This window comes from Diplotaxodon limnothrissa, linkage group LG17, assembly GCF_057381915.1.
Source record: "Diplotaxodon limnothrissa isolate DT_005_m linkage group LG17, D_limnothrissa_male_GT1.1, whole genome shotgun sequence".
Lineage (NCBI taxonomy): Eukaryota > Metazoa > Chordata > Actinopteri > Cichliformes > Cichlidae > Diplotaxodon > Diplotaxodon limnothrissa.
The window spans coordinates 29,948,334-29,961,919 of record NC_140612.1 but is presented as its reverse complement, the minus strand read 5'-3'; the positions used below and the strand labels follow the sequence as shown (position 1 = coordinate 29,961,919).

Below are 13,586 nucleotides of genomic sequence, written 5' to 3'. Positions count from 1 at the left end.
TTATGTGTGCGTGTGTTTTCCCATGCAGATGTGTAATTATGCCAGAGTGTATGGGGAGAGATGTAAGAGGGGAGGAGAGGGCTGATGTACTTAGGCTAAAGAGCATCTCGTCTGACATTACATAAACAAGGAGTGACAGCCAGGGAAGAAGGGAGAGAGAGGTGGTGGAGCGAGGAAGTGAGTCATGAAGAGGGCGATCAGGGTGGTCTGACAGTCGACGAGTTGATAAAGAAGACGATCAATCCAGGCTCACTGCACATAGTATGAGCTTAACTTTTATGAGCCTTTAATTTTTCTCTAAGTGCTATAATTTGTTGACAATATGCACAATTTGACCTGTCTGTTAGTTAGTGCAATTAATAATTACACTTATCTCTATTAATGCAGCATTGAGCAATGAAGGTCAGAAAAAAATCTGTGCTGTGCACTCTCTAAAACCATGCATTCTATTTGCTTAGCTGTACATTTAAGCAGAAGGAAAGACTGAAAGATGTAACCAACATTGTAACCATGGAAATGCAGTTGTGTACAGTCTGAAATAACTTAAAAGTGCATCATATATGAAAAAATAGCAACTTTTTGGCTGTAACAGCTTCTTTCTATTTGCTGAAAAAGGAACAGAAACAATGTTTTAATCATGCTTAACATTCAACTGATTAACTGTATATAAATGATAGGCTTAGCTAAGTTTCACCCAAGATTCATTGTTAGGCTTCAGGCTGAACAAATTTGTCTTGGTTTTTTGAAACTAGATGTGACAAGCGAGAAGTTACCTGAGTGAAACCAAACTGTCAACTGAAGAGTAAAACATACCCTGCTTTAGTTTAAATCTTGATTTGATCTGAAACTAGCGACTGAGTCCCGAAATTCATCAGTAAAGTAATTACTGAAGTCACAAAGCATCCTGGAGCCTTTTGACCAGCCAGCTAAGTCTCTGTTCAAATGCCCAAAGGGGACACAAATACACTTTTGACCTGGAGACTCTCGCCTGAGATCACTTAAGTTTTGATGTCACTCACTGTTTATGTTCATTTACACTTGGTTGGTTATGGTGCACCCTGGGAGGACACCAGGGCTTTATTTCTGTGCTTTACAGGAGCATGAAGCAACACTGCTAAAAAAAACTAGCTTCTCTTGTTAGTCAACAAGAAGAACAAACTTTTCTTTATCTTGTACGGCTTGAATTTCTACATCATTACACACTATTAGTAGCTCTAATGAGCTGACTGGCAGAATTATTTCAAGATTTACTGCAATTAATAATTGGAATTAATATTAATAAAGTTGATAGCAGTGTTGCTGTAAGTAGTGATAGAGATGTACAGTAAATCAGTTAGTAATGCTTTTGCACAATACTGTGCAATTGTTTCTGTGTATGTTGCTTACAAGGAGCCAGACTTATCATTTTTAAGGTAGTCTTTAGAAATAGTTCTCCAGGTTTACTGAAAACTGTCTTACTTTGTAGACTGGCTGCTTTTTAACCCATTTTCAGTCCATTTCTTCTACCCAACCTTTTCCGTAGGAATGCTGTTTTTTTGGTTAAACCACTTAACACTGACTTGTAAATCCATTGGTGTTATGGGTCTTATCAAAACAAATGTTAACATTTGATTGGCGACAGCTTCATTTTCCAGCATGACAATGATCGCAAACACACTGCCACTGCAGTAAAAGCATACATGGTTAGAAAAAACTACACGCATGCACGCACGCACGCACGCACGCAAAGGGGAACGCTATGAGCCGTGGATTGGCCTCCCCAAAGCCTGGACATCAAGAACTGAAGTGATGTTGTCGGTGTGAGCAGAATTTGCTGTTCTCTGCAGTGCTGTGTGTTATACTGTATGTGTATGGCAGGACTGAAGACTCAGCTATCTGATGCTTTTCTGCTGGAGCAGCATGTGTCACAGTCAAGTACTCACCTCATTAACTCCCTTTGTTCACAGTAATCCATCATAATGTAGAGTGTGTCTGTGCATCTCCCTATTTCCCGCAGTACTGCAAGTAGAAAAGATCAGAGGCAAAGGATAATGTCATGACCCCGCTACTTATTTTATTTATTGACGATTTTACTATCAACGCTATCTTTTCTCTTTAAAGCATTTAATCCCTACTACTACTACACTACAACCACTAAGTGTGAGTTAATTAATTAGTTAATCTTGAATTGGTATGGGCAGGATAAATAATTATAATTGTACCTCAATAGGCAACCTAACATCACAGCTAGGAAAACTTTAACCCTGCCCCATGGTATTTCCAAAGTCACCTTCCACTTCAAACCTCATTTCACCTTCAAATTGCCCTTCTTGTATTTATCTCCCGTGAACTCATTGGACAGGATATTTTGCTTTTTTAATTAAAGTAATTAAGTTTGGGTTGTCAGGTAATAGGAGGATTTTCTGCTCTGAGGCATTGTGTGCATATGTGTGTGTATATGTGTGTCTTGGCAGCTGTGGCACGAGAAGATAGCTGGGCCCAGTCTTATCCCTGGTGTCCGTGCGTGGCTAATACCTGCAGTAAGCAAAGTAGTGCTGTGACTGGGAAGCAGATGAGTGAGAGTTTTGCATCCTTTATCTTGGGTGTTCATCCACACGTTCATCCAGCCCACCAGTGAAGGGGCAACCTCTACTCAACCTCTAGTGAATTTGGCTATAAATTGTAATATATTTTCCTATCTCCTATGCTCTTTGCTTATCTCATCGCTGCCTCTCTGTGCTTCACAGTTGTGTGGTGGATGAGATGGATTTCTCAGGCATGGAGCTGGACGAAGCGCTGAGGAAGTTTCAGGCCCACATTCGTGTCCAGGGGGAAGCCCAGAAGGTGGAACGTCTCATCGAGGCCTTCAGGTACTTACAGTACAGCTAGCCTTTAACATAAGTTGTTGTTTTTTTTTAAGAAAATGTTTATCAGTCGGTATGCCCATTAAATTGGGAGCACACCAGCTTCTGTTTCCACAGAGTTACGGCTGCTGGTTTTACATGTAATTATTATCAAGTTTGTTTCATACCTCATCTATCATCTTGGCATTGCAGACTAAGATAAACACTACAATATCCATAAGTCGGTGTGGTCAGGGGAATAGAGGAGGGCATGAATAATAGAACAAAAAAATGGAATTGTAGTTGTGCAATAGCTCCTTAAAATTGAATCAGAATTTAAAAGTAGTAGAAGAAACTGTCACTTCAGCTTCCACAAAGTACACAATTTTAGGCTAAGTAACAGGAGAGTCTGGGAATTTGGGGAAAATAGGCTTGACATGTTATCAAAGAATCTGATATTTCATTTATACATATATCTCAAAGAAAATCAAAGATATTGAAAGAATTGAAGTGTGAGTGATGTCACAATGACATGATTAACTGAAATAGCTGAAGTTGTGTCGTCTTGCTTTAAAACTCCATTCACTGCACCCTAAACATCTCCTCATTCAGGTATCTAGCCATAGTCATGTATTTAAGTTAGGATGCTATTTTGTAACATCTCCAAAAGCAAAAGTACAAGACTAAAAGTATAGTTAAAGATGTATGTATCAACTCTAGTGTAAGCTGCAAAACTTAAAATGTCCAGTTAATGTGACTACTACACTATGCAACCATATTTTTCTTCTATGATAAAGAAGGATTTTTGGAATGATTTTTAAGGTTTTCTATTTATTTATTATTATTATTATTTTTTTAAAACATAAATAACAAAAAGGAAAGAAAAGAAAAGAAAACTGACTTTTAAGCTCTAAAAAGTCATGCAGGCTGAATAGAGTTCTGTGGAAAAATCTTGAGCCATCACCCCATATTTCTTTATATTTTGCCTCTAATATTTTTTTAAGCAATTTTTCTGAAGGTCTTTCTTTGGATATTGGCTGCATTTTCACTCATGTTCTGCTGACTTTCCTGGATGATTTTGCCTCTTACATGTGGGTTCGGTCACAGTATTTTGGTGCACAATTATGTATGTAGCAGTCAAAACTTTTGATCATGTTTAAATGTAAGTCACCCTTCATATTAAAAATTCAACTAGAAACAGTGTTTATTATCCAGCTAACTGGACTAAAGTCCATTAGCTACTTACTACCAATGCTGATTGACAAAATCAGGATAACAACCTAATAATGAACCTGCTGAATTCAAGGAGAAGTTTCATGGTCATGCAGATAAAAACTGATGGCTAAACAGGTGTAGGAAGGGAAAGAGTCACTAGGGAATGAATGAACTTCCAATTCTTACTGAAGAAGCAAGCAAAAAACAGAGAGCTTTAGTTATGTATGGCTAATATATTTATTTATGTTCATAAACATTGTTGTAAAGAGAGAATAAAGGCAACAAAAGAGCAGGATATGAATATTTATCATCTTGAATGTTATGTTTTCCTCATTTGGCAACATTTTTTCCCCACTGAAATGTAACTTTAGGTGTGACTAGAACAAGCTTAAAAAAACAAAAACAAATTATATACCATCACTCAAGAAATTACTTCAGGGCCAGACTTGTTGTTGTAATGCTTTAAGATGCAGTTCATGCAGTTTACAAGTGTTTTGATCGTGAAATATTCTTAAAGAAAGTACCATACAGAAAAGCAAAGATGTGAATTTGTTGTCTTTTTTTGGGTGAGAAGCAAGGTTAAGAGGGGACAGAAAAACAAGTATATAACAGTTCAGTCAGAGAACTTTTATATTCATGCATGCAAAGAGACAGGCACACACAAAGCGGAGTAGTCTTGGATTGCCATACATGAACATTAATTGAACATGAAGATTATAACACATTTTACTCTTTCCCTTCTGTGTGGCTGAACTAAAAAATTGACAATCCACTCCTCCATCTGAATAGCGAGGCAATGTATAATTTGTGGCCACAATTTGCAACAGGGTGACAATTTGCGGTGCAGCTGTGGCTCTGTGTGTTAATGCTAACTGTTTGCCATCGCCCCTCTTGAGTAACAACCACCTGCCACAATTGTCAAGGTTCCCAATAGGAAGAAACATGGCTGCATTGTCATAAGCAGTGGGCAGGGAGGTTGGCACTGCTAATGTTTGGACATCAGGCTTGCTCTGCGTGCTATCAGGAGCAGGAGAGAGTAGGAGGGAGGAGGGGCTAAGGAGACAGAGACTAGAAAAGGAAGGGAAGAAGGGGAGAAAAAGGAAGGAGGGAGGATGGTTTATAAATATCCAGCGTTGCATAACCGCCACTGCCTCTCTGTGCCTGCCTTCCCTCGCTCCCAGGCTTTGAAATGCCTCCAAACACGCGCGCACACACACACACACACACACACACACACACACACACACACACACACAGAAAGAGAGAAGTCTCAAAAGTAAGTGAAGGGGATTTGAAGCAGCAGTGAAAAACAGCGAGGGGAAAAAGTGAAAAACACCCAGTAGCCTCAGTATCTGCTGTGTCAGGGTACTAATGAATGAGCAAATATGAATCATCTCCAAATGCTGCAGATATATTCAGTTTATGTTTTCCTTCCTGTATTACAGTGTGATATCTGTATATATTTACTCACTATGTAATCACTGTGTTATGTATCTGCTCTGTATATTACAGTCTTCATCGATGAAGACCATGCATCTTATATAATTTCGCACTAAAATCCACCCAAGGAGCGCATGATGATGTATTACACCATTCAGGGCAATTTGAAAGAAAAGCTAAATTGCCAAAAACTGACAAATCAATTCAGCGAGAAGCATCATATGTCATTTTACCCTCTCATTTTCGTTTTTTACTTAGTCATTTTTCCATGCCTATCTGTGAAGAGTAACAACATACTCAGAAAGCGACATAAATTGAGGTTTTTCTCACTGCATGGTGCAACATTAGGATTCACAGACAAGGGTGTAATTATTGGTTGCTGACAAGTCATGGTTTTCAGACAGTGAGATGTGAATGAGCATCTGTGTGCCCTGTGATTATCACACTAAAGCAAATACAGTATGCGGGATGCCACAAATACGCAAAACATTTCATTTAAGGCACTCAAACATATATCTAGACATGCACATGTGTAATCATTGAGACTGAGCCCTAGAAAGCACATTCAAAACTGGCACAGAAAGCGTGAAGCTACATGCATGCACGCCTATATAGAACGTGGGTAAGTAGGGGAGGATTAACTACCTTAAAAATTACTCCCAGAATGCAAACTGTTCTAGCAGACTCTTTGTACACACACAGTTATCAACTATGTTGTAGAATAATGCTGATTGCAGTTCGACAATTTATTGGGGTTAAAGAGCACAGAAAAGGTGATCTTTACTTAAAAATGCTCTGTAGCAGGGGTGATTAATTCATGATTACTGTATATATATATATATATATATATATATATATATATATATATATATATATATATATATATATATATATATATATATATATATATATATATATATATTTCAACAGAAAGCCCACAAGGTCTACACACACCTTCTTTTTCTAATCTATATATGCCTTCCATATACATGTTGGATGTTCTTTTCTATTATTCATCACCTAACCATGAAGTTATTCTTGCACCACACCACCTTCTAGGCTTCTAGGAAGACACATATAATGTATGTGTAGGCATCTACAAATCTACACTCCAGCACAACACTTCTTATACTTAGGAAAGTAAATCAAACTGAGCCTTTGCTTGCAGAAAAGGTGCCTAGGTAAGGGATTTCACATTTCAGTATTCAAGTATTTTCTCTTCTGCACAATGACAACCTGCAAAAAATTCATCCAACTAAGCCCGCAAACGTCAGACAGTGATTAACTGCAGAATAGGACTTGACTTTTCAGGATTTTGGGGTGCTTAGTGCAAGTAACAGAGAGGATGAAACACTTAAAAAGAAGGTCAAATCCTTTGTTTTTGTCAGCAACATCACCCTCAGTTTCTAGTGTGATGCATGACCCATATAAGTATTCATTCCAGTGGGAGAAATGAGTTTTAGCAGAGCTCACACAACCTCACCAACGCACTGGTGCTGAGGGGCAGCTTACAGCTTCATGTGAAGCCACCGGCAAAATTAAAGCCATAACTCTCATTTCAGTGTGACACTCTTATGCTAATGTTGTATTTTTAATAGCATGCAGTGTTTTAAAAAGTGTCTCCTGTGTATATTTATATAGGTCCTATTTCCTGTCCCACCCTGTGTCATTCCTACATGGATAAACCATCCTTACCCCCAACTTTATTCATTTTACTCCCATTCTATACTATCTTACATAAAACATGTAATGTTTTACTGTTTTCTGTCCCTGTTTTTCCCTTTTCTTTTACACCCACAGTCAGCGGTACTGCATGTGCAACCCGGATGTGGTGCAGCAATTTCACAATCCAGACACCATCTTCATCCTGGCCTTTGCCATCATTCTGCTCAACACCGACATGTACAGCCCGAATATTAAGCCCGACCGGAAGATGCTGTTGGAGGACTTCATAAGGAATTTACGAGGTAAGGGACATCAAGGTCACGTTGAGGTCGCATTACGGCACAGCTTGCATCTGAAGATGAGCATTAAGGGAGTTATAATGACATTAATTACCTGACATAATCAGCTCAAGCCGGTAGGTGAATGTTTTAGGTCGCTTGAGAAGAGGAATGGTGGTTTTTGAGTTGCATAGTTGACAATGTGGCCTCGTTGTAAATCTAATACTCAGCTTTCTGTGTCCAACCTGATGTCTTTGCAAGGAGGAACAAGGAAGAATTTCCTTCAGACTCAGGATAATGGCCACAAAAAGAAAGTTGACTAAAAAGCACTGGTTTTCTTTTTAGCTTTATGTCGTTAGTACAGTTTATGAATATACTGTGTGTATTGCTTTTGTTTTAATCTTCTTTAATTTGCCATCTTATACTTTGACTATTTTATTATTCTTTTATATCATATTTTTTATTTCTGCTTTGAATTTGGCAGATTTAATCCTCCATACATGCAGCAGTTGCTTGAGAAATGTTTCCATCACCTTGTTGAATCAATGCCATGAAGAATTAAGGCAGTTCCAAAGATAAAAGGGTGTCTAATGCAGTGCAAGCAGGGTGTGCAGATCTAGAACAGTAATCTATAATCTATGCTGTGTTATGTGTTGCACTATGCGTTATATAATATAGCCTATCGAGCAAGGGCATTGAATGAGACAAGCAACATCCCATAAGTTGAGTTACATGCGGCCTAAAATTAAAACAGTCAGAAGGAGATTTTTTTTTTCACGCAAAGTTTGTATTTCTCTAGATGAGAAAGCTGCTAAATCCTCTGCCTCACCAGTAACTTCTGGTACAGATTCCTGTTGTGGAGCCAATCCCACATGACTCAGAAGAACTGAGTGTCCAACAGTTTCAATCAAACCTCCCTGCATAAATTCAGGGGATAAAGATTAGGTTACATTTCTCTTCCTGCCTGATTCGCTTTACACAGTCACTCAGAGCGGCACCGACAGAAAGCACCTGTAAATCTCGTCTCCAGTATGCAGACAGATGCTCATTCGGCAAGCGCTGAGAAAGAGACATGAGCGTCATAGTTTTGCTCTCACTCTGTGCAATCAATCAGAGATTGCCGAGGTCGATGCAGAACAACTTTAATAGATTCATCCAGACTGTTCCTCACAATTAAATTAAGTTGGAAAATCAATTTCAACATCTCATGCAAATTAAGATACGCCACTCTCTCTTGGCCGCTCTATTTGTCTTCTGCTCGTTTTTTTCTTTGTCTCCCTATCCATTCTTCTGTTTTGTTTTGATTTCAGTCACAGTATTACGCTGTCTGTTTATTCATCTGTCTTTACTTGTTTATATTATGTTCCTCCTCTTTTCTCTTCCACTGTGTCTGTCAAACATATTGATGGAAGAAAACATGCAGTTCACTCAGCTAATTGGCTAAGGTGAAAAGCAATTATGGACCAGAAACCAATACTAATGAAGAACTATAGAACATTCATTATCTCAATTAAAACGGACTGTCAGTGTTAAAGCAATCCACAACAGGGCAACACAATATACACCCGCCTAATTAATCTAGTGACTCAACTCACTGAAAAACTGTAACATCTTAGTTATTGGATTCTTTTCTGTTTTCTCTTTTTTTTGGTGGATGGCCTCGTATTTTTAGAGCACATGCATTTCCCTTAAGTTCTTGTAGAGGGCTGGCATTAATCAGTACACCTCATGAAAAGCCAGATTTAAGCTTGAGGATGATGAGCACAAAACAAGATAAAGAGTTGCAAGGGAAACATGAGTAATGTCAGACTCGGACTAAAGGAATTTCAGGAGAGAAATTTAGTTCAGGACTGTGGTCAGTACTGATGTTCGTCCCAGGATATCTGATATAAGAATCACTCATTTAAGCCTCCTAAACTGTTCACTGACTCATCTGTGACATATCTGATATTTAATTCTGGGTGATTAAAATTATGATTACGTGAGCACTCTTCACAAAGAAAAGAGAGAAAGAAAGAAATTAGAGGCTTAGGGTAATAGTGGCCACAAAACAACAACAAGTGCCTCTAATGTGTACTGGTTTGTCTGGATCAGCTTATGGTGTTTACAGTTGCTAAGCAACTGTAAACACTCTAGCCCTTGAGGTTAGCTAGCACATTTCTATTGACAGAGATGATTAACACTGAAAATCTCACCTTCAGTTCTCGTTGAAGAATGTTCATACCCTGTTAACCACATTAACCAAAGTATTTTGTCATTCCGAATCATTTAGCGTTTGTTGTTGTCCTACGGTCTCTATTTACAAAGTGGTGCATTGCTTTCTCTTGCAGAAAAACACTAATAACTTCCTGTCCTGTACTCCTGGAGTCTGGGTCGGGTATGAGTCTACATACTTGCACCTCTCTAAGGCTGTGTTAACAGAATGCTGACATCTTCATGATGATGATAAACCGTAAAAAGTCTGACAAGTCGTTAGCCATTGAACATGTGGTTTTATACCACAGAAAACCTTCCATTTTAAGACATAGTGTGACCAAGATTTACAAAACAGAATTACATTTTTTGATCATCATGACACATAAACTCAGCATTTAAACACTTTAATGCTGGGTTTATGTGTCATGATGATCATATAGTGATCAAGTCAGATAGCTGTTTTCCCATAGACATTTATATGACCAAAAGTAATTTCACTGTCATAACTATCACCATCTGGTAGCCTTTGCATAGAAAGCAGGTCTAAGCTACGTCCACCTTGGCTTTATTTTTTTAAAGTGCATTTTAAAAAAAAAAACTACTATTAAAAAAAGTACACATAATGTCATTTCAATCAATTTAATTGTTATTGAGCTACTCCGGATTGGCTCAAAGTGGTTGCTGCTAGCAAGGCTAAAAACACTATTTAAAATCCTAAAAAGTGGCAAAGAAAAAGAGAGAACACGAGACAATTAACAGCAAAAAAAATGCTGCTTATTAATGTGACAGTTTACGCACTTTTCCCTCTGGTCATCTCTTTCTCTCCCCCTGACTCCATTATGTGCAGTGATGTCTCAGCGGTGTCCCCGGGTGCCTCACTGACACCGCCGTCACTTGTGGCAGCTTCATTTTCTCCAAACACATCCTGCCCCATTGAAGGTTCAATGTACCACACAGTGCGGTGCAGCTGTATCGATATAATGGGGAGCATCTCGAGGGCAACCTTTCAGCCTAATGACATGCAGCTTTACCTGCTCCAAAATGTCACGGCCTTGAACTGCACTGTGTTCCAGACAGAAAATCTTCCAAGAGATGAGGCTGGGTCTTAACCTTTCGCTTGCCAATTAATCTCCTTTCACGGGGCTTTCTGTCATTACTTAATGGAGACGATGAAAGGAAAAAAGAAAGCGTCAGAAGGACACATGAGGGGACAGAGCGAGGAAGCGCTATTCATTTTTCCAATTTTTGCACAAATCAAATGAAGAAGCAGAACAAAGAAATGTAGCATGCACACAAAGTAGTTGCATTTTTTGCTATTTATATTTATGCCAGCGTAGACACACTTTTTGTTCATCTGCCACTGTTAAAAAAAAAGCAATGACTCCATATCCTGTAAAGCAACCGTGTTGTAAAGCGTGTGTGTATTTATGAGTAATCAGCCTCTTCCTGTCTTAGGTGTGGATGATGGAGCAGATATCCCCAGAGACATGGTGGTGGGAATCTATGAAAGAATACAACAGAGAGAGCTGCGCTCCAACGAAGACCATGTCACCTACGTTTCCAAGGTTGAGCAGTCCATCGTAGGCATGAAAACAGTAAGGACACACTAATATATCTGAGAACGCTTGCTATAGATTCTGTTTTTTTTTTTAGTTGGATTAATTCTCTCAAAGATGAGTGACTTTACACAAAAATGACACATAATGTAGTCACTGAACTGATTGCCAAATGTGAATATGACTGCGTACGCACACAGAAAGACACACTTGTTAACTCCATGCCAAGTCACTCGCTCATTAGTCAAGCTCTTATCACTATCACCTAGCCTTAGTGGCTTTAACAGAGCACATTTATTAGTCATTAAATGTCTCATCAGCAGCTCAATCATTACCTCAGGTCATTACGCGAGCTAGATACATCATTAACCACCGCTATCATTAGACTCATTTTTTAACAGTTTAAGGTTAAAAGACTTTAATGCAACCTCATTGCACATGAACTGAAATATGTATTTGAACATAACTCTGGAGGTTCTTTAGTTAAAACTCAACTTCAGAGACACTTGGTACAGTTTTGTCTGTTTCAGACTGAACACGTCTGAAGGCAGTAGACCTGGCAGACAGAAAGGCAGTCTTTAGCTTTATAACTGACTAATTACACTGATTCATATAGGAATGTACTGTCTGTGCTGGCTTGTAACACTGGAAGGTTTTTTTTTTTTAAAAGCTGCAACAATAAAGAGACTTCTGTTTGAATCCGATCAAAGCTGAAGGCCTCCCTGTCTTATTTTTTAATGAAATGTAGACAAGACAGACAGATTTTTCCTCATGTATGCTTGGTTATTCAACACTTCAAACATTGCACCCAAATACTAGAGTTAACTTGAGATATTCCTTCAAAAGTAAATTCAGGTTCAGTTTATTCCAAGTGAAGTCTCGACATAGCATTGGGCATGCTAGCAGTTTGGTTTAGCAGTTTAGTCCCAACTGAAATATTGTAGCATGCCTCATGAAATTTATCAGACATATTTCTGGAGCTGCTGTCCAGTCAAAAAGGGTGGCAGCGAAACTAAGAACCTGCAGATGTAGTTCCCAAGCTCTGCTTTGTAATCACTTGTATTAGCAAAAGTTAGCATGCTACTGTGAGGAGTAAAGTTGTAAAGATTTGACCTGCTCAATGTTACCATGTTGCATTAGTACAGTCATGGCAAAAATAAAATACACCCTTTTTCAATTCTTTATGCATATAAGTATAAAATAAAATAAAAATGTCCTCACCAGGTCTGAAAATGATCTATAATAAAGAGAGTGCTAGTCAGTTGGTTTGAGGTGTTTGTGCTGATATTCTGTGTTTAGTTTTCACCAGACATGGTGATATGCATTATGGCCAAACATCTCCATTTTGGTGTTGTATGTTTAAAGGCAACCAGATATCATGCTGGTCCACCATGTCATTATACACTTTTTATTGAATTGTTAAAAGGACACAAATGCAGAAGTTGCAGTAAGCTGTAGTAAAAGCAGAGGGAAATATTTAATTTCAAGCCAACATGAAAATAATCAGAAGAAAGCATTTAAACAGACATTATTAACAAATTTACATGTGTGTATATATATATTAGCCACTTAGTTAAATTGTTTCTGATCACTGAGGACCCTGGAAGGCACTGCATATGTTTTTTGCCTTTATTATCTCCCCCTGGTGGTAATGCAACTTCTGCATGCAGTTATGCAACTTCTGCATGTGTGTCCGTTTCACATTTTGAAGAGGCAAAGCATGAAATAGACACAATGTACTGTCTATAGATTTGTTTAAATGCATCTCTGCAAACTAAAGCCATGCTGCCATGTTCTCTTTAGAGAGTAAAGGTAGCCCTTCAATATAAGATATACTTGTTCTCTCTTTTTCGAATTGTTTTGCCCTAAACTTTAACATTTAACATGCTAACTGAAGCCTGTAGCTCTTGGCGTTTTGCAGTTTCTTTGAGCAGTTTCTCTCTTGCATGGTCTGATCTTTGGTAATGGATGAATTTTTTTAGTATGTCCAACTCTGGGAACATTAAACGCTGTCTTGAATGTTTTTCACTTGTGAATAATCTTTCTCACTGTAGAGTTCAATTTGCATGAAAATGGCCTTATAATCCTTCCCAGATTGATGGACAGCAACACTTGTTTCTTTAAGAACTTTCTTAAATTTCTTCCTTGGCATGTTAAAACACACCTGAATGCTCCAGACCAGCAAACTGCCAATGCTCTGGTTTTATAGATGTGCTTACACATCTGTTTTGATTATGTCCTGATAAAAAAATGTCCAACTTTCTTGGTGCATCCATGTCACAAAAGGAAATGAGTGAGTCTTCATGTTTTAATTAATTTTAAATTCAACACCAATTATAGCAGTTGCTTCCAAATGACATTGAAAGTATTCCCTCCACCTTTTTATCCCGGCTTACGCCTTTAAGTGTCTCTTA

The 13,586-nt window shown here is 38.3% G+C and overlaps 1 protein-coding gene across 1 annotated transcript in view; it reads left to right on the top strand.

The window, feature by feature from the left end:
- Nucleotides 1-13,586, top strand: part of iqsec3a (IQ motif and Sec7 domain ArfGEF 3a) — a 135,259-nt gene that overhangs the window by 104,079 nt on the left and 17,594 nt on the right. Inside the window, exons 6-8 of the mRNA XM_085376657.1 lie at nucleotides 2,727-2,849; nucleotides 7,278-7,444; nucleotides 11,072-11,211. Coding sequence (XP_085232783.1) covers nucleotides 2,727-2,849; nucleotides 7,278-7,444; nucleotides 11,072-11,211 — 430 coding nt within the window. The remainder of the gene's footprint in view (nucleotides 1-2,726; nucleotides 2,850-7,277; nucleotides 7,445-11,071; nucleotides 11,212-13,586) is intronic.